Below are 19,749 nucleotides of genomic sequence, written 5' to 3'. Positions count from 1 at the left end.
ATTCTTGGGTACCTCTAGATTAGCTTTGCACCCATCCTTACTTCAAATAGTTTCTAAGTGGTTGAGAATGAAGAGCTTTGTGTTGGGGAAGCCTCCTGCTGAGGTGTCCTCACTGCTCCAGGAAGCTGCAGCCACCCATAAACCGGGAAAAGGTCTCAGGAAGCTGCAGCCACCCATAAACCGGGAAAAGGTCTCAGGAAGCTGCAGCCATCCATGAACAGGGAAAAGGTCTCAGGAAGCTGCAGCCACCCATAAACAGGGAAAAGGTCTCAGGAAGCTGCAGCCACCCATAAACAGGGAAAAGGTCTCAGGAAGCTGCAACCACCCATAAACAGGGAAAAGGTCTCAGGAAGCTGCAACCATCCATAAACAGGGAAAAGGTCTCAGGAAGCTGCAGCCACCCATAAACAGGGAAAAGGTCTCAGGAAGCTGCACCCATAAACAGGGAAAAGGTCTCAGGCAGCTGCAGCCACCCATAAACAGGGAAAAGGTCTCAGGCAGCTGCAACCATAAACAGGGAAAAGGTCTCAGGAAGCTGCACCCATAAACAGGGAAAAGGTCTCAGGCAGCTGCACCCATAAACAGGGAAAAGGTCTCAGGAAGCTGCAACCATCCATAAACAGGGAAAAGGTCTCAGGCAGCTGCAGCCACCCATAAACAGGGAAAAGGTCTCAGGCAGCTGCAACCATAAACAGGGAAAAGGTCTCAGGAAGCTGCACCCATAAACAGGGAAAAGGTCTCAGGCAGCTGCACCCATAAACAGGGAAAAGGTCTCAGGAAGCTGCAACCATCCATAAACAGGGAAAAGGTCTCAGGAAGCTGCAACCACCCATAAACAGGGAAAAGGTCTCAGGAAGCTGCACCCATAAACAGGGAAAAGGTCTCAGGCAGCTGCAACCATAAACAGGGAAAAGGTCTCAGGCAGCTGCAGCCACCCATAAACAGGGAAAAGGTCTCAGGAAGCTGCAACCATCCATAAACAGGGAAAAGGTCTCAGGAAGCTGCAACCATCCATAAACAGGGAAAAGGTCTCAGGCAGCTGCAGCCACCCATAAACAGGGAAAAGGTCTCAGGCAGCTGCAGCCACCCATAAACAGGGAAAAGGTCTCAGGAAGCTGCACCCATAAACAGGGAAAAGGTCTCAGGCAGCTGCACCCATAAACAGGGAAAAGGTCTCAGGCAGCTGCAACCATAAACAGGGAAAAGGTCTCAGGAAGCTGCAGCCACCCATAAACAGGGAAAAGGTCTCAGGCAGCTGCAACCATAAACAGGGAAAAGGTCTCAGGAAGCTGCAGCCACCCATAAACAGGGAAAAGGTCTCAGGCAGCTGCAACCATAAACAGGGAAAAGGTCTCAGGAAGCTGCAGCCACCCATAAACAGGGAAAAGGTCTCAGGCAGCTGCAACCATAAACAGGGAAAAGGTCTCAGGGAAAAGGTCTCAGGAAGCTGCAACCATAAACAGGGAAAAGGTCTCAGGCAGCTGCAGCCATAAACAGGGAAAAGGTCTCAGGCAGCTGCAGCCATAAACAGGGAAAAGGTCTCAGGCAGCTGCAACCATAAACAGGGAAAAGGTCTCAGGGAAAAGGTCTCAGGAAGCTGCAGCCATAAACAGGGAAAAGGTCTCAGGCAGCTGCAACCACCCATAAACAGGGAAAAGGTCTCAGGGAGCTGCAACCACCCATAAACAGGGAAAAGGTCTCAGGAAGCTGCAACCACCCATAAACAGGGAAAAGGTCTCAGGGAGCTGCAACCACCCATAAACAGGGAAAAGGTCTCAGGAAGCTGCAACCACCCATAAACAGGGAAAAGGTCTCAGGAAGCTGCAGCCACCCATAAACAGGGAAAAGGTCTCAGGAAGCTGCAACCACCCATAAACAGGGAAAAGGTCTCAGGAAGCTGCAACCACCCATAAACAGGGAAAAGGTCTCAGGAAGCTGCAACCACCCATAAACAGGGAAAAGGTCTCAGGAAGCTGCAGCCACTGATAAACAGGGAAAAGGTCTCAGGAATGAAGTGAAAGGATCGATTACAGCTCTTTATTATTATTTAAAAACTGGGAAAAAAAAGCTGTACAGTATTTAAAATCAGTCCTGCGCAGTGATGTCACTTCCTGCAGGTTTTGGAGCGCAGCTGTCTCTTGATGATCAGGTGGTCGCTCTCCTTTTCTTCTTCTGCGCCTCCAAACATCTGACGGGAGACAGAACGCCACGTCAAACACCAGCGCACAACCTCTGCTTTCCTGACCACCTCTACAGAAACTCTTACCGTGTGCGGCGAGTCAAGCAGCGGAGACGAGCCCTGCGTCTTTAGAAGCTTCTTGCGTCCTCGCCTGGGTTTAGTTGCCGTGGCGACCGTCTCTTTCCGCACCGAGTGCCCGCTGACGAGGCCGATGAGGGTTTTAGCTGCTGAGAGAAGACGGCAAGCGCTTAGACTCGTGGTCACTGAACGGATGAGGTCATAACGCCCTCACAGAGCGTTGGTGGTCAAACGGACGCCATCGTGTGCGAGCAGCGGCTGGGGGCGGGGGCTGTTGCTGCCGACTCTTGTCAGAGCCCAGTCCCGATGTTGGACCAGAGGTCCGTTGTAGCAGAGATCATGGAGGAATGAACGGTTCAGTGAAGATGTGTCAGAACAACAGTTCATGAACACCTCTGACCCGTGGGCGTGGCCTAAATAAGGATGTGGGCATGGCCTAAATAAGGATGTGGCTCACTCCTCAGAGCTTCCGTCGCAGCTCTGACAGGAACCGGCTCAGAACTGGACCTCTGCTGTCTGACAAACACACAAAACACACACAAACCTTTGGCGTGGAGGACGGAGGGTGAGCTGTGGATCAGCTCGCCGATCTTCTCCAGAGCGCCGTCCCTCCTCTCCTGCACCACAGAAGAAGAACCGTTAACCCTGCAGGAGCCGCCACTCAGAGGGTCTGACTTCATATGGCATTAAATCAAACCAACCCTCACCCTTCTACTCAAAGATCCAAGATGGCGGCGCATGGATCTGACTAGATTTAGCAAATTAGTGCTTATTTATATCGTTTTGCCCAGTGTGTTCGTCCGATTCAGCGAACCGATAATACAACATGAGGCGGTGATCCTGCTGAACTCTACCCCATCCCTCCACCCTACCCCATCCCTCCACCATACCCCATCCTTCCACCCTACCCCATCCCTCCACCCTACCCCATCCCTCCACCCTACCCCATCCCTCCACCATACCCCATCCTTCCACCCTACCCCATCCCTCCACCCTACCCCATCCCTCCACCCTACCCCCTACCCCATCCCTCCATCCTACCCCATCCCTCCACTCTACCCCATCCCTCCACCCTACCCCATCCCTCCACCATACCCCATCTTTCACCCTACCCCATCTTTCACCCTACCCCATCCCTCCACCCTACCCCATCCCTCCACCATACCCCATCCCTCCACCCTACCCCATCTTTCACCCTACCCCATCTTTCACCCTACCCCATCCCTCCACCCTACCCCATCCCTCCACCATACCCCATCCCTCCACCCTACCCCATCCCTCCACCATACCCCATCTTTCACCCTACCCCATCCCTCCACCATACCCCATCTTTCACCCTACCCCATCCCTCCACCATACCCCATCTTTCACCCTACCCCATCCCTCCACCCTACCCCATCCCTCCACCATACCCCATCTTTCACCCTACCCCATCCCTCCACCCTACCCCATCCCTCCACCCTACCCCCTACCCCATCCCTCCATCCTACCCCATCCCTCCACCCTACCCCATCCCTCCATCCTACCCCATCCCTCCACCCTACCCCATCCCTCCACCCTACCCCATCTTTCACCCTACCCCATCCCTCAATCCTACCCCATCTTTCACCCTACCCCATCCCTCCACTCTACCCCATCCCTCCACCCTACCCCATCTTTCACCCTACCCCATCCCTCCACTCTACCCCATCCCTCCACCCTACCCCATCCCTCCATCCTACCCCATCCCTCCACCCTACCCCATCCCTCCACTCTACCCCATCCCTCCACCATACCCCATCTTTCACCCTACCCCATCCCTCCACCATACCCCATCCCTCCATCCTACCCCATCCCTCCACCCTACCCCATCCACCCTACCCCATCCCTCCACCCTACCCCATCCCCATCCCTCCACTCTACCCCATCCCTCCATCCTACCCCATCCCTCCACCCTACCCCATCCCTCCACCCATCCCTCCACCCTACCCCATCCCTCCACTCTACCCCATCCCTCCACCATACCCCATCCCTCCACCCTACCCCATCCCTCCACCCTACCCCATCCCCATCCCTCCACTCTACCCCATCCCTCCACCCTACCCCATCCCTCCACCCATCCCTCCACCCTACCCCATCCCTCCACCCTACCCCATCCCTCCACTCTACCCCATCCCTCCACCATACCCCATCTTTCACCCTACCCCATCCCCATCCCTCCACTCTACCCCATCCCTCCACCCTACCCCATCCCTCCACCCATCCCTCCACTCTACCCCATCCCTCCACCATACCCCATCTTTCACCCTACCCCATCCCTCCACCATACCCCATCCCTCCATCCTACCCCATCCCTCCACTCTACCCCATCCCTCCACCATACCCCATCTTTCACCCTACCCCATCCCCATCCCTCCACTCTACCCCATCCCTCCACCATACCCCATCCCTCCACCATACCCCATCCCTCCACCATACCCCATCCCTACCCCATCCCTCCACCCTACCCCATCCCTCCATCCTACCCTATCCCTGCACCCTACCCCATCCCTCCACCATACCCCATCCATCCTACCCAATCCCTCCACCATACCCCATCCACCCTACCCCATCCCTCCACCCTACCCCACCCCTCCACCCTACCCCACCCCTCCATCCTACCCCATTCCTCCACCCTACCCCATCCACCCTACCCCATCCCTCCATCCTACCCTATCCCTGCACCATACCCCATCCACCCTACCCAATCCCTCCACCATACCCCATCCCTCCATCCTACCCCATCCCTCCACCATACCCCATCCCTCCACCCTACCCCATCCCTCCACCATACCCCATCCACCCTACCCCATCCCTCCACCCTACCCCATCCACCCTACCCCATCCCTCCACCATACCCCATCCACCCTACCCCATCCCTCCACCATACCCCATCCCTCCACCCTACCCCACCCCTCCACCCTACCCCATCCACCCTACCCCATCCCTCCATCCTACCCCATCCACCCTACCCAATCCCTCCACCATACCCCATCCACCCTACCCCATCCCTCCACCCTACCCCATCCCTCCATCCTACCCCTCCACCCTACCCCCATCCCTCCACCATCCCTTCATCCCTCCACCATCCCACCATCCCTCCACCCTACCCCATCCCTCCATCTCACCTGTTTGTTGCTGCGAGTGTTTCCTCTCGCTCGGTTTCTCTTGTTCTCGCTGGACACCAGGTCCTGAAACAACAGACCATGTGACCTCAGCAGCTTCCACACCAACAACCTGCTGCCCACCTCTCTGAACACACTCACCTCCACCTCGCAGCTCTTCCTCTTCCTCCCGGTGGTTTTTGGGGTCCTCTTCCTGTCGGCCATGTTGGACCTCAGAGGGGAAGCAGGAGTGTCCTGATGAGAGAAGAGACGAAGGTTTGTTGAGCAGCTGCCGTCTGTCGCACCATCACGTCAGACGTGGAGGTAACCATGTCCAGGTAACCTCACCCACCTGTAGTTTCTCCACCTCTCGCTTCACCGCCTCAAACACCCTGCTCCTCCCGTCCTCCCCCTGCTGCCGCCTCCCCCTCCTCTCCTGCAGTCTCTGCATCTCCTCCTTCAGCTCCTCCACCACCGACATCTTCTCCTTCTCCTCCTCCACCCGCCTGTTCTCCTTCTCCTCCTCCGCCTCCTCCGCCCTCCCCTGCAGCTCCTCCTTCAGACGCTGCAGCTCTGAGAGGAAACACAAACACACATCAGGGCCTCGTTCAAGAAACATCTGAAACTCTGAGGAACAAAGTCACGTTTACTAGATTCCAGTCCAGATCCGTCGAACCGTTCACCTGGATCAGACCCATGCCGTGACTTTTAATGACTGAATCTGTATTTTTGGATATTTTCTGATAAATGACGTGCTCTGAGCTATGGAGAAAGTCCAATCTACTGAGTCAGAGCAACACGGGACGTCCAGCCTTCCCACGCTGCCGGCACCGTAGGATCTACAGCCAAAAGAGTGTCAAACTCGCGAGAGCTTAAAAGGTCCGATTGTCTAAAAATAAATAAGTCAAATACGGGCACTGAACAAAAACTACATTTCCCACAATGCATACCGATTATGATACCCACCAAGTGACGGCAACCCGCCACTAGACTGCAGTGTTTCCAAATGGATGCGATTTTCCCAACAAGTGGAATTGAGAAATACAAAAATTGATCCCAAAATAAAAGTAATAAAAGCAGAGTTATTTAACATTAAGGAGCAGTTGCAGTTATAGGATCTGATGTGGCCCTGGGTGAGTTTGGCAGCCCTGCTCTAAACCAGTCTGACACAGGACAGACACACCTGGCTGCTCCTCTTATGGTTGGAGCCCAGGAGAACTGGGACCTGCTGACCTGGTCCTCCGGTCCCAGTCCTGTCAGCACGCCTTCCTCGCAGAGCCGACTGAGTTCTGAAGCTTCTGGTTTTCTGCAGGGTTCCTACAGGTTTCTTCAAGTCAAATTTAAGTCTTTTTAAGACCTTTTAAGACCATTTATAAAAAAAATAATAACACCTATTTCACAGACCTATCGGCAAAGAATTTTTTTTTTTTTTTTTAATTTGTTCATTTATTTCCCAAACAAATGAAAGTGTGGACTGTGTAAAGCATTGATGAAACATTGCAGCATAGTAGTAGTAAACGGTACAACACCACAGCACAGACACAGACAACAAGCCAAACAGAGGTGTGAAAAATCAAAGAAAATTTCAGCAGACCACCAGTTTAACTGATTGTTTTTTTGTCGTTTCGTTGAGGCTCTCAACGCTGTTTTGTCGGGACCACAAGTAATTGTGGCAGCGATGTCGGAATCGGAGAACATGCATTTAAACAACTCTGAAATACCCTCGTTTCCATTATATGAATGGTGTTTGGCAATTGTGTTAGGAGTCAACAACACCTCGGCTTTCATGGTTGGTGTGGACCCAAGAGCTGTTCGCAGATCTACTCTAGTTGCGGTGATGGTCGTAACTGGAGGGGCTGTACTAGCAGTTAACGTTATCTGCGAGCTCAGATACATTAATAGCTAACTTGCTAGCGTTGGCCGGTTGAAACACCCCGGCGATGGAAGGAGTTTGATCCTTCGCTTTGATATTATTCATGTGCTTGGAGGACTTGGTGTGAGACTCTAAAGCCTTCAGCCCATGGTACCAAGCTGAATCCTCTTTTTGCACACTGTGCAAAAAGCCTTGTATGCATGATTGTCCACTGGTTTTAACCAGTGACAAAATGATTCTTTCTCGCACCACGCTTCATTACATTTACATTTCCCCATAATCCCAGCAAGAAATGGGAAGCAAGGAAACGCAAACACATGTTAAAAAACAACATAACGGCGTAAGTTAAACTTTCTTGTTTTCTGCTGAGATTTGCCTTGATTTTTCACGCTTCTACTTTGCGTTCTCAATGATTGGTTCCGCCACTCTTCATTTAGGCTACGTTATTTAGGCTTTTCAAAATAATAGTAGCCTAGTTGACAAATTAAACGTTCGAGGAGAATGTGATACGGAGAAGTTACTGCACAAATTTTAATACCCAGATATAAAAATTCAAGACTTTTTCAAGTCTTTTTAAGGTTTTATTTCCAAATTCATAAATTCAATGCTTTTAAGACTTTTTAAGACCCCGCGGGAACCCTGTTCTGGGATCAGGTCCAAACTACTGAATCTGAACTAAAAACATTCAGGCCTCTGATCGCCCTCAGGTGACCGTTACCTCGTCTCAGAGTCTCCATGTCCTGCAGGCTGTCCTCCAGAAGTCTGTCCTTCTCCGACACGACTCCTCGCAGCTCTGACTCGCACACAAACACAAACCCGTCAGCCAATCAGGAGCTTCCAGCTGAGCCCCGCCTGCCATCAGCCTGTTGTCCTCACCTGACACCTCCTTCTCCCGCTCTCTCCTCCTCTGCTCTTCTGATCTCTCCACCTCCTCCAGTCTCACTCGCAGAGCTCCGCCCTCTGACTCAAGCTCCGCCCTCAGGCTCTGCAGCTGGTTGGTGAATGCTGCTCTCTGATTGGCCAGCTCCTCTCTGAGCTGCTCACACCTGCTCTCCCTGCAGAAGCAGAGGACACAGACGGGAGTTTGTGGGAAATAACACTAAAAACCACCGATCGACGAGCCTGATCGGCAGCAGCATTGATCACCTGCGGGTCAGCTCCTCCTGCAGCTCCTCCATCTGTTGGGACTTCTGTGCTGACCGCTGCAGCGCCGCCTGGCCCTCCTTCTTCAGCTCCTCTATGGTGGCCTGGAAGACGCTGCCTCTGCTGCGCCCCTCCTCCTCCTGAAACAATCGATCAATCGATCAATAACCGAGAACAGAACCAGCCTCCTGATCCATCCAGCCAGAAACCAAATGAAGGAAAGGACCTTGACTTCCTGTTTCAGACGCTCCACTTCCTGTGCAAGACTGCTGATGGAGTTGTTCTTCTCCTCCGATTGGCTCTCCAAGTCTTGGAGGCGGGACTTGGTCAAATTTAACTGCTCTGATAGGTCATTGGACCCGTCAGTCTGCTGTTTGAGCTGCATCTGCAGGGCGGTCACCTGGAGATGGGACACTGATCAGTGGCTGTACCAGAACAGAAGAAGAAGAAGAAGCAGAAGAAGAAGAAGAAGAACAGGAGGAGGAGCAGCAGAAAAAGAAGAAGAAGCAGAAGAAGAGGAGGAGTAGGAGGAGCAGCAGCAGAAGAAGAGGATCAGCAACAGAAAAGGAAGCAGCAGAAGAAGAAGAGGAGTAGGAGGAGCAGAAAAAGAAGAAGCAGAAGAAGAAGAGGAGGAGGAGGAGGAGCAGAAAAAGAAGAAGCAGAAGAAGAAGAGGAGGAGGAGCAGAAAAAGAAGAAGCAGAAGAGGAAGAGGAGGAGGAGGAGCAGAAAAAGAAGCAGAAGAAGAAGAGGAGTAGGAGGAGCAGAAAAAGGAGTAGGAGGAGCAGAAAAAGAAGCAGCAGCAGCAGAGAAGAAGAGGAGTAGGAGGAGCAGAAAAAGAAGAAGCAAAAGAAGAAGAGGGGGAGGAGGAGGAGCAGAAAAAGAAGAAGCAGAAGAAGAAGAGGAGGAGGAGGAGCAGAAAAAGGAGTAGGAGGAGCAGAAAAAGAAGAAGCAGAAGAAGAAGCAGAGGGGGAGGAGGAGGAGCAGAAAAAGAAGAAGCAGAAGAAGAAGAGGAGGAGGAGGAGGAGCAGAAAAAGAAGAAGCAGAAGAAGAAGAGGAGGAGGAGGAGGAGCAGAAAAAGAAGAAGCAGAAGAAGAAGAGGAGGAGGAGGAGGAGCAGAAAAAGAAGAAGCAGAAGAAGAAGAGGAGTAGGAGGAGCAGAAAAAGAAGAAGCAGAAGAAGAAGAGGAGAAGGAGGAGCAGAAAAAGAAGAAGCAGAAGAAGAAGAGGAGGAGGAGGAGCAGAAAAAGAAGAAGCAGAAGAAGAAGAGGAGGAGGAGCACCTCTGCCTGCAGCTGGAAGATGCCGTTAACCAGAGCTTTGTTCTCCCTCTGCGCCAATTCCAGAGAAGACTGAACCGAGTTACAGTTCATACAGCAGTCCAGATCTGGGGGAGACAGGGGGGGAGAGAGGGGAGACAGAGGGGGAGAATGTAACACAAAGGAGGAGAATTACTGTGAAGAGCAAACCTCCATCAGTTCAGCTCCTACCTGACAGCGCCTCCACCTCCTCCTCTAGCCTCTTCTTATCTTCCTCCAGCCTCTTCTTCTCCTCCTCCAGCTCCTCCACTCGTCTCCTCCTCCCGTCCTCCTTCTGTCTCAGCTGGTTTATGGTTTCCTCCATCTTGTTCTTCTCCTCCTCCAGACTATTCTTCTCCTCCTCCAGCCTATTCTTCTCCTCCTCCAGCCTATTCTTCTCTTCTTCCAGCTCCTCCTCTCGTCTCCTCCTCCCGTCCTCCTTCTGTCTCAGCTGGTTTATGGTCTCCTCCATCTTGTCCTTCTCCTCCTCCAGCCTATTCTTCTCCTCCTCCAGCCTCTTCTTCTCCTCCTCCAGCCTATTCTTCTCCTCCTCCAGCCTATTCTTCTCTTCCTCCAGCTCCTCCTCTCGTCTCCTCCTCCCGTCCTCCTTCTGTCTCAGCTGGTTTATGGTCTCCTCCATCTTGTCCTTCTCCTCCTGCAGCCTCCAGATCTCCTCCTCCAGAACCACTGAAGAGGATGTGAAACAGTTTTCAGAGTGACCCTTCGTCCTTACTCCTCCTCCTCCCCGTCCTCCTTGTACCTCTGTTCTTGGCCGGTCCTCCTCTCTCCTCTTTGTCCTCGGCGGCCCCTCTCTGGCGTTTCCTGCTGCCCTCCTCCTCCTCCTCCTCCTCTCCTCCGGTCCTCCTCTGGAAGCAGCAGCAGTCAGAGCAGGAAATGAGAAACAGAGTCCGGTACGGGTCGGTTCAGAACGGTACGGGTCGGTTCAGAACGGTTCAGAACGGTACGGGTCGGTTCAGAACGGTACGGGTCGGTTCAGAACGATACGGGTCGGTTCAGAACGATACGGGTCGATTCGGTTCAGAACGGTACGGGTCGGTTCAGAACGGTACGGTACGGGTCGATTCAGAACGGTACGGGTCGGTTCAGAACGGTACGGGTCGGTTCGGTTCAGAACGGTACGGGTCGGTTCAGAACGGTACGGGTCGGTTCAGAACAGTACGGGTCGGTTCAGAACGGTACGGGTCGATTCAGAACGGTTCAGAACGGTACGGGTCGATTCGGTTCAGAACGGTACGGGTCGGTTCAGAACGGTACGGGTCGGTTCGGTTCAGAACGGTACGGGTCGGTTCAGAACGGTACGGGTCGGTTCGGTTCAGAACGGTACGGGTCGGTTCGGTTCAGAACGGTACGGGTCGGTTCGGTTCAGAACGGTACGGGTCGGTTCAGAACGGTACGAGTCGATTCAGAACGGTATGGTACGGTACGGGTCGGTTCAGAACGGTACGGGTCGGTTCAGAACGGTACGGGTCGGTTCGGTTCAGAACGGTACGGGTCGGTTCAGAACGGTACGGGTCGATTCGGTTCAGAACGGTACGGGTCGGTTCAGAACGGTACGGGTCGGTTCGGTTCAGAACGGTACGGGTCGGTTCAGAACGGTACGGGTCGGTTCGGTTCAGAACGGTACGGGTCGGTTCGGTTCAGAACGGTACGGGTCGGTTCGGTTCAGAACGGTACGGGTCGGTTCAGAACGGTACGAGTCGATTCAGAACGGTATGGTACGGTACGGGTCGGTTCAGAACGGTACGGGTCGGTTCAGAACGGTACGAGTCGATTCAGAACGGTTCAGAACGGTACGGGTCGGTTCAGAACGGTACGGGTCGGTTCAGAACGGTACGGGTCGGTTCAGAACGGTTCAGAACGGTACGGGTCGGTTCAGAACGGTACGGGTCGGTACGGGTTGGTTCAGAACGGTACGGGTCAGTTCAGAATGGTAAGGGTCGATTCGGTTCAGAACGGTACGGGTCAGTTCAGAATGGTAAGGGTCGATTTGGTACGGTACGTTTGCGTCTGCCGATGCGTCTGCCGATGCGTCTGCCGATGCGTCTGCCGATGCGTCTGCCGATGCGTCTGCCGATGCGTCTGCCGATGCGTCTGCCGATGCGTCTGCCGATGCGTCTGCTGATGCGTTGTCAGTCTTCCTCACCTTGCTGCCGTCGGCTGACAGGTCCGCCGTCTTGCTGGCGAGGTTCCTCAGGATCTCCACCCTCTTCTCGGCGCGCTCCTCCAGGATCTCCCGCTCCTTCTCCAGACGCTCGCTGACACACGGTGAAAAACGCCAAAACTTAACACCATCCCGCCATCTCCGTGCGTCGGTCACGTGACCAGAAGCTGCCTTACCTGTAGTCTCTCTCCATCTTCTGAAACAGCTCCATGAACTCGCTGCTGACTTCTTCTCTGATCTGCGCCTCCAGAACCAGACGCAGCGCCGCCACTCTGCCCGCCTGCCGTGAGACCGCTCAGCTGATCACACTGAACCGGAGTTCAGGTTCATCAATACTGAAATCAGAAGGAGTCTTACCTCTTCTTCTCCTCCTTCAGCCTCCAGCACCGTTGCCTCCATCTCACTCTCCTCCTCCTCCTCCTCCTCCTCTTCCTCCTCCCACTCCTCTCCGTCCTCCTGCACATCCTCCAGGGTCGTCTCCCAGGCAACCAGGGAGCTCTTCCTGCCTCGCCCCGACACCTTCCTGCGCTCGTCTGCCTGGTCGATGAGGATCGACAGCTCCATGGCCGACTTGTGGGGGGCGTCGTCCTCCGAGACCTCCGACCGGGAGTTAGGCACCACCACCTGGACAGGTGAGGTCATGAGTCACCAGGGTCACATGTTCCCCGTTCTGCTGGTGTGTGTGTGGGAGCCCTGCGGCGTTCCCGTGTGTGTGTGGGAGCCCTGCGGCGTTCCAGTGTGTGTGGGAGCCCTGCGGCGTTCCCGTGTGTGTGTGGGAGCCCTGCGGCGTTCCCGTGTGTGTGTGTGGGAGCCCTGCGGCGTTCCAGTGTGTGTGTGGGAGCCCTGCGGCGTTCCAGTGTGTGTGTGGGAGCCCTGCGGCGTTCCCGTGTGTGTGTGGGAGCCCTGCGGCGTTCCAGTGTGTGTGGGAGCCCTGCGGCGTTCCAGTGTGTGTGGGAGCCCTGCGGCGTTCCAGTGTGTGTGGGAGCCCTGCGGCGTTCCAGTGTGTGTGGGAGCCCTGCGGCGTTCCCGTGTGTGCGTGCTGACCTTCTGTGCCAGAGCAGAGAACTTGAGGACGCTCAGAGTCTCGTCGAAGCAGGAGGAGTTCTGGTTGATGTTGACCACCATGGAGACGCGGCCAGCACCACAGAAGAAGAACTGCAGGAAGTGGGTCAGCTTGGACTCCCTGAAGGGGACGTGGTGCTGGAACCTGCAGAGAGAGCCCAGCTGGGTTAGCGGCTGGGTTAGCGGCTGGGTTAGCGGCTGTGTGAGCGGCTGTGTTAGCGGCTGTGTGAGCGGCTGTGTGAGCGGCTGTGTGAGCGGCTGGGTTAGCGGCTGTGTGAGCGGCTGTGTGAGCGGCTGTGTGAGCGGCTGTGTGAGCGGCTGTGTGAGCGGCTGGGTTAGCGGCTGGGTTAGCGGCTGGGTTAGCGGCTGGGTTAGCGGCTGTGTGAGCGGCTGGGTTAGCGGCTGGGTTAGCGGCTGTGTGAGCGGCTGTGTTAGCGGCTGTGTGAGCGGCTGTGTGAGCGGCTGGGTTAGCGGCTGTGTGAGCGGCTGGGTTAGCGGCTGGGTTAGCGGCTGGGTTAGCGGCTGGGTTAGCGGCTGTGTGAGCGGCTGTGTGAGCGGCTGTGTTAGCGGCTGGGTTAGCGGCTGTGTTAGCGGCTGTGTGAGCGGCTGTGTGAGCGGCTGTGTGAGCGGCTGGGTTAGCGGCTGGGTTAGCGGCTGGGTTAGCGGCTGGGTTAGCGGCTGGGTTAGCGGCTGTGTCGGGCTGCGGGGCGAGGCAGACTGAGCCCTTACTTAGCGTTCTGGTTGAGCCTCATGGCATTCATGCACTTCCCGAGCGTCAGCAGGGAGCTGTTGATGTTTCCCGCCTCCTTCAGCCTCTCTCCGGTGTTGTGGGTCCGGGAGCAGCGCTCCGAGCCGGCCAGGTCGCACAGAGCCAGCCTGGAAGCAGCACAGAGTCACGCACACGCCCACCCTGCGGCTCAAACTAAGAACGCCGGAGCGCCAGGGGACTTACTCGCTGATGCCGAGGACTCTGGGGACCCCGGCGTCCTCGACTCGCAGGATCCTGACGGAGAAGATGCTGTGACTGCGGACACAAAGCAGCGGTTAGAGCGGCGCCCACAGCTCAGAGCGGGAAACTCAGAGCGGGAAACTCACCTCCGGCTGGACAGCTGGTTCAGTTTGGTGCAGGAGAAACTCTGGTTCCGCTTCCCGATCTTCATCACTCTGTAGGCCTCCTCAGAGCTGCTCACCTGGACCCAGCGCAGGTCTGAGAGAGACACACATCAGCACACCTGCAGACGCTGTGTGTCCCACCCTGCAGACGCTGTGTGTGTGTCCCACCCTGCAGACGCTGTGTGTCCCACCCTGCAGACGCTGTGTGTGTGTCCCACCCTGCAGACGCTGTGTGTCCCCTGCAGACGCTGTGTGTGTGTCCCACCCTGCAGACGCTGTGCATGTCCCACCCTGCAGCAGCTGTGTCCCACCCTACAGACGCTGTGTCCCACCCTGCAGACGCTGTGTCCCACCCTGCAGACGCTGTGTGTGTGTCCCACCCTGCAGACGCTGTGTCCCACCCTGCAGACGCTGTGTCCCACCCTACAGACGCTGTGTCCCACCCTGCAGCAGCTGTGTCCCACCCTACAGACGCTGTGTGTCCCACCCTGCAGACGCTGTGTGTCCCACCCTACAGACGCTGTGTCCCACCCTGCAGACGCTGTGCATGTCCCACCCTGCAGCAGCTGTGTGTCCCACCCTACAGACGCTGTGTGTCCCACCCTACAGACGCTGTGCATGTCCCACCCTGCAGCAGCTGTGTCCCACCCTACAGACGCTGTGTCCCACCCTACAGACGCTGTGCATGTCCCACCCTGCAGCAGCTGTGTCCCACCCTACAGACGCTGTGTCCCACCCTGCAGACGCTGTGCATGTCCCACCCTGCAGCAGCTGTGTGTCCCACCCTACAGACGCTGTGTGTCCCACCCTACAGACGCTGTACATGTCCCACCCTGCAGCAGCTGTGTCCCACCCTACAGACGCTGTGTCCCACCCTACAGACGCTGTGCATGTCCCACCCTGCAGCAGCTGTGTCCCACCCTACAGACGCTGTGTGTGTGTCCCACCCTACAGACGCTGTGTGTGTGTCCCACCCTACAGACGCTGTGTGTGTGTCCCACCCTACAGACGCTGTGTGTGTGTCCCACCCTACAGACGCTGTGTGTGTGTCCCACCCTACAGACGCTGTGTCCCACCCTGCAGACGCTGTGTGTGTGTCCCACCGTACAGACGCTGTGTCCCACCCTGCAGACGCTGTGTGTGTGTCCCACCCTGCGGACGCTGTGTCCCACCCTACAGACGCTGTGTCCCACCCTACAGACGCTGTGCATGTCCCACCCTGCGGACGCTGTGTCCCACCCTACAGACGCTGTGTCCCACCCTGCAGACGCTGTGCATGTCCCACCCTGCAGCAGCTGTGTCCCACCCTGCAGACGCTGTGTGTGTGTCCCACCCTGCGGACGCTGTGTCCCACCCTACAGACGCTGTGTCCCACCCTACAGACGCTGTGTCCCACCCTACAGACGCTGTGTCCCACCCTGCAGCAGCTGTGTCCCACCCTACAGACGCTGTGTCCCACCCTACAGACGCTGTGTCCCACCCTACAGACGCTGTGTGTGTGTCCCACCCTGCGGACGCTGTGTCCCACCCTACAGACGCTGTGTCCCACCCTACAGACGCTGTGTCCCACCCTACAGACGCTGTGTCCCACCCTACAGATGCTGTGTCCCACCCTACAGACGCTGTGTCCCACCCTACAGACGCTGTCCCCACCTTTGATGAAGGAGTTCCCCCTGACGTCCTGAGACAGGCGGAGCGCCGTCCTCCTCTGGTGTCCGCTGGGAACCTGAGAATCACACATTAACCGTGAGATGAGATGACCGGAACAGCAGCATCTGTGTGTTTAATGCTCTGACACACACAGAGTGAACAGTGAGGGTGACAGCGCCCCCCTGTGGTGAACCTGCAGAGGTCCTGTCAGGAACTTCAGACATTGTGCAGCAGGTCACATTTAATCATTTCTGATTAAACATTTTGTTGAATCACTAAGAATACATTTAATCCCAGAAGTGGACAGTGGGAAGCACACGGGTCATATTGTTAAAGAATCAACTCTTTCTGCTACAGCTGATCTTAAGCAAAGCCGTGTTACCTGTTCCAGCAGGTCGTGGATGTTCTCCTTATAAATCTCACAGAATGAGACCCACACGGAGAAGCGAACATTTGAGGAGACGTCCAGAGAGAAACTGTCGGCCTCAGAGACGCTGTTCACACTGCTGTCGCTGCTGAGAGACGAGCCTGGACACACACACACAGATCTCAAACACGGGGCCGCCATCTTTCCGTCTGTACGTGAGCCGATGAGCTCCTTCATTCATAAACTCACTGCTGGGATAAAATGCAGGTAAGAAAAGCACCAACCTTCCAGGAAAGCTGATCTTCCAGACGTCTGACTCCTGTTGCCCTGCAGAAACAGCAGAAACACACCTCAGCACACTGCATGCTGGGAGCATGGCGCCCTCCTGGGGGCGGGTCTCACCTCTTTGAGCAGCCTCAGCAGGTGCTTCTTGCTGCTGCTCTCCGCCGCCTGCTGGTCTGGGGTCAGTCTGCTGAAGTCTCTGCAGCGCTGAGGCTTCAGGTCGCCGCGGCCGTACAGACGACCCTCGATGCTGCTGAAGATGACCGACAGAGACCGGGGCAGCAGGCCCGAGTCGTGGTCCGGACCTGAGAGACAGACGGAGACGGACCGAGAGTCAGAGACGGAAAAGCAGAGCTCAGAGACTCAGCCGGGCGTGCGTCTGACCCAGGAAGGTGAAGGTTTTCCCGGCGTTGGTGACTCCGTAGGTGAACACCAGGCAGTTTCCTCCCTGCAGAACGTCTTGAACTAGACCACGAACAGAACCCTGGAACACCTCCCTCTGACCGGCCTCCGCACCGAACACCTCAACAACACAGCAACACTTCAGGTTTCAGAGCAACAGCGACCGGAAACAGCAGCTGAGAGCAGGCCGTGTCACGGGTACCTGTGTGAAGGTGAACCTCTGAGCCGTTTGTGGGAGGGGCTTGTCGCTCTGTCGGTTTGACTGACAGCTCCTGGGAGCCCTGAGGACGACCGTGTCGGGGCCCTCAATGGTCACACAGTCCTGCAGAGGAAGTCACAGCTGCTGTTAACATGGCTGAGCCCATCACAGGTGAATGCCGTGCTGCGGGGACGTGCAACACGCCGTCAGACCCCATCTGCGCTTTCTGCAGACAGCCGTCGAGCCTGGTGGCCAACAGAGCACCTGGGGACTGCGTCCCCCAGGACGGATGATAGTACCGGCTAACGGGACGGAGACGGAAGTGTGCGAGTGGACATCGATCACTTAATGAAACCAACAATCATTGTAAGAGCCCACAAGGGATAGTTCGCCTCTTTTGACATGAAGCTGTGTAACATCCCATATCAGCAACATCATTTCTGAACATCTTCTTACCCCCTGCTGCGTCCTGTGAGCAGAGTTCCAGCCTCGTTTTGGTGTTGATGAAGGTAGTCCGGCTAGTTGGCTGGGGTTTAAAAAATAAAGCGTTTTGCTTCTCAGAACAATATGCGTTCAGAAGAGTAATACATTTCCATCACAAAACTTGTTCTCCAGGAAAAAGTCAGACCTCACAATCTCTTGGCCCTATTTTCTCTCCCTTCGTATCACTGCCTGCTGCCGACAGCTGTGCCTGTTACGGTGTTTGCTGTTCGGTCTGTACTTCGGTCTGCACAGCAGGGAGTGATACGAAGGGAGAGACAATAGGGCCAAGTGATTGTGAGGTCTGACTTTTTCCTGGAGAACCATTTTGTGATGCAAATGTATTACTCTGTTGAACGCATATTGTTCTGAGAAGCAAAACGCTTTATTTTTTAAACCCCAGCCAACTAGCCGGACTACCTTCATCAACACCAAAACGAGGCTGGAACTCTGCTCACAGGACGCAGCAGGGGGTAAGAAGATGTTCAGAAAAGATGTTGCTGATATGGGATGTCATACAGCTTCATGTCAAAAGAGGCAAACTATCCCTTTAAGAAATAAAAAGATGCCCGTTTAAATGAGATATTTTCTGTTTGGAGACATCGAAGGAGGGAAACAGCCTCAGCTCAGCTCAGCAGAACTCTGGATAAACAATTTGTTCTAAAAGGAGAAATCAATGTCTCAAATGTTCATCAATCATTCCTCAATCATCATATTTCCATAGATCAAACTACAGCCAGTAATAAGTCAAATAACTTTAACTCTACAGATTTATCTCTACAGAGAGTTGCAGACAGCAGTTATTTAAATTGATGAGTCACTCTAATGTTTAACCTTCTGTGACCTGTAAAAACAGAGAAAGGCTGGAGATGTATCATCTTTTTAAAGTTTTCTATCGATCTAAAGACAAAACGGTTCCTCTTCCAGCCCCCCTGGAACAATCGGTGCCCTGCGAGTGTTACCTGAGACTCTCTGTTGTCTCTTTCCGCCACGGTGAACGGCCGGACCCTCAGGTACACCTGCAGGTTCTCCGCACAGTCCTGCAGAGAGAGGGGCAGCATCAGTCACCATCCTCCTCAGTATCCCCAACACTCAGAGGACAGGTGGACCCACCTGTGCAGGAGCAGCAAATTCCCCCAGCAGGTCCCTCCTGAGGTCACCCACCTCCACCGGTCCCACTCTTTCGTGTTTCTCGGCCAAGCAAGAATCCATCATCTCTGCTAACACAGAGAACACGTCTTTAAATCTGAGAAAATCCACTGAGGCTCCGGCTCATAAACACCAAGAAGCTGCCTGATGGATGCCATCTCTCTGCCGGGACCACAAAGGGAGCTTAGCCAGTTTAAAAATATCTTCAGTCTCCATCCTGCTCAAAAGCCAGGAAGAGGACAAAAATATAAGTTTTGATTTGGATAAAATTCAATAAAGTTTAACATGACTTCAAAGTCACCTGTAAACAACGCTCTGTTGAATCTGTACAGGCCACCCAAAACACAGCAGGGCTGATTTTATTTCACGAAATCCTGCAACTAATAAATAAAACTCAATAAACAACATCTGACGACCATTTTCAAGCTACTACTGTCTCTGTTGTTAGCATTTTTAGTTGTGTTGTTAGCATTAGCCACATCGAGATAATCGTCACGCGTGTTTTGTGTTATTTAAAACATTTTAAATGCGGAAAACTGTATTAAAATACCACTGTAAAACCTAGCGCGATATTTTATTTTACCAAACTAGAACTCACTCGGGGTGTCTTTTACTCCCCGGTCACCGTTTTAAAGCAGAAAACAAAGATAACGGCAGCTAACGTTAGCTCCGGTTGCGACTCACCTCTCCGCGGTTTACTTTTTAAACCGAGTCCGCTGGACCAATCAGCTACGTCACAGATCTCGTTTGCAGTGTTGGTTAGACTCTCGCGAGAATATCTTTCTTTAGACCTGCGAAAAACTATCAAAATAATGCAATATGATCCTCAAATATATTATTTTAATAAATGTTTCTGAAAAACACAAATCGATTGATTTAATCTTCATTTATCAGAAAAAGAATCACACATTTTCTGGACTTTAAGGACTAAAGAAAACCTTGTATTCTTTATAAAGTTTGTAATTTAAAAGCTCAAATACTGATATATTCTCATTTATCTGTTTTCTGTGGCGAATTCATGTTTTTCAAATGAACTTTAGAACATAACTTCAAGACAACATAAAACATGGAAAGTGTGAACATTAAAAAGATAAACGTGCACATAAGGATGTTACATTTATCAGACAGGGAGGGTTGAATGTTGAAAGCTGTGCATTCATTTATAATCCATATTTG

At 54.0% G+C, this 19,749-nt stretch overlaps 1 protein-coding gene across 3 annotated transcripts; it reads right to left on the bottom strand.

Annotated features, from left to right (window-relative positions):
• Window positions 1–2,023: 2,023 nt before the first annotated feature.
• Window positions 2,024–19,351, bottom strand: LOC142374309 (uncharacterized). 3 transcript variants are annotated; one of them, XM_075457937.1, is made up of 29 exons: window positions 19,258–19,351; window positions 18,538–18,644; window positions 18,387–18,464; window positions 16,948–17,067; window positions 16,728–16,866; window positions 16,464–16,648; window positions 16,346–16,388; window positions 16,077–16,222; window positions 15,698–15,770; window positions 14,027–14,138; window positions 13,884–13,955; window positions 13,661–13,807; window positions 12,914–13,076; window positions 12,227–12,493; window positions 12,046–12,149; window positions 11,852–11,963; window positions 10,448–10,553; window positions 9,880–10,374; window positions 9,673–9,776; window positions 8,622–8,795; window positions 8,399–8,535; window positions 8,129–8,307; window positions 7,971–8,045; window positions 5,732–5,952; window positions 5,542–5,634; window positions 5,404–5,466; window positions 2,802–2,874; window positions 2,267–2,406; window positions 2,024–2,188 (listed from the first exon to the last, which is right to left on the bottom strand). In XM_075457937.1, exons 2-29 carry the CDS (start codon window positions 18,637–18,639, stop codon window positions 2,105–2,107), a joined length of 3,807 nt encoding a protein of 1,268 aa, XP_075314052.1. In that variant the 5' UTR covers window positions 18,640–18,644; window positions 19,258–19,351; the 3' UTR covers window positions 2,024–2,104. The 3 variants fall into 3 exon arrangements, with proteins under 3 accessions (XP_075314052.1, XP_075314054.1, XP_075314053.1); XM_075457939.1 differs by having other exon boundaries at window positions 2,267–2,403; XM_075457938.1 differs by having other exon boundaries at window positions 18,538–18,641.
• Window positions 19,352–19,749: the final 398 nt, after the last annotated feature.

Source organism: Odontesthes bonariensis, chromosome 23 (assembly GCF_027942865.1).
Source record: "Odontesthes bonariensis isolate fOdoBon6 chromosome 23, fOdoBon6.hap1, whole genome shotgun sequence".
In the NCBI taxonomy this organism is placed as follows: Eukaryota; Metazoa; Chordata; class Actinopteri; order Atheriniformes; family Atherinopsidae; genus Odontesthes; species Odontesthes bonariensis.
This window is presented reverse-complemented; position numbering and strand designations above follow the sequence as displayed.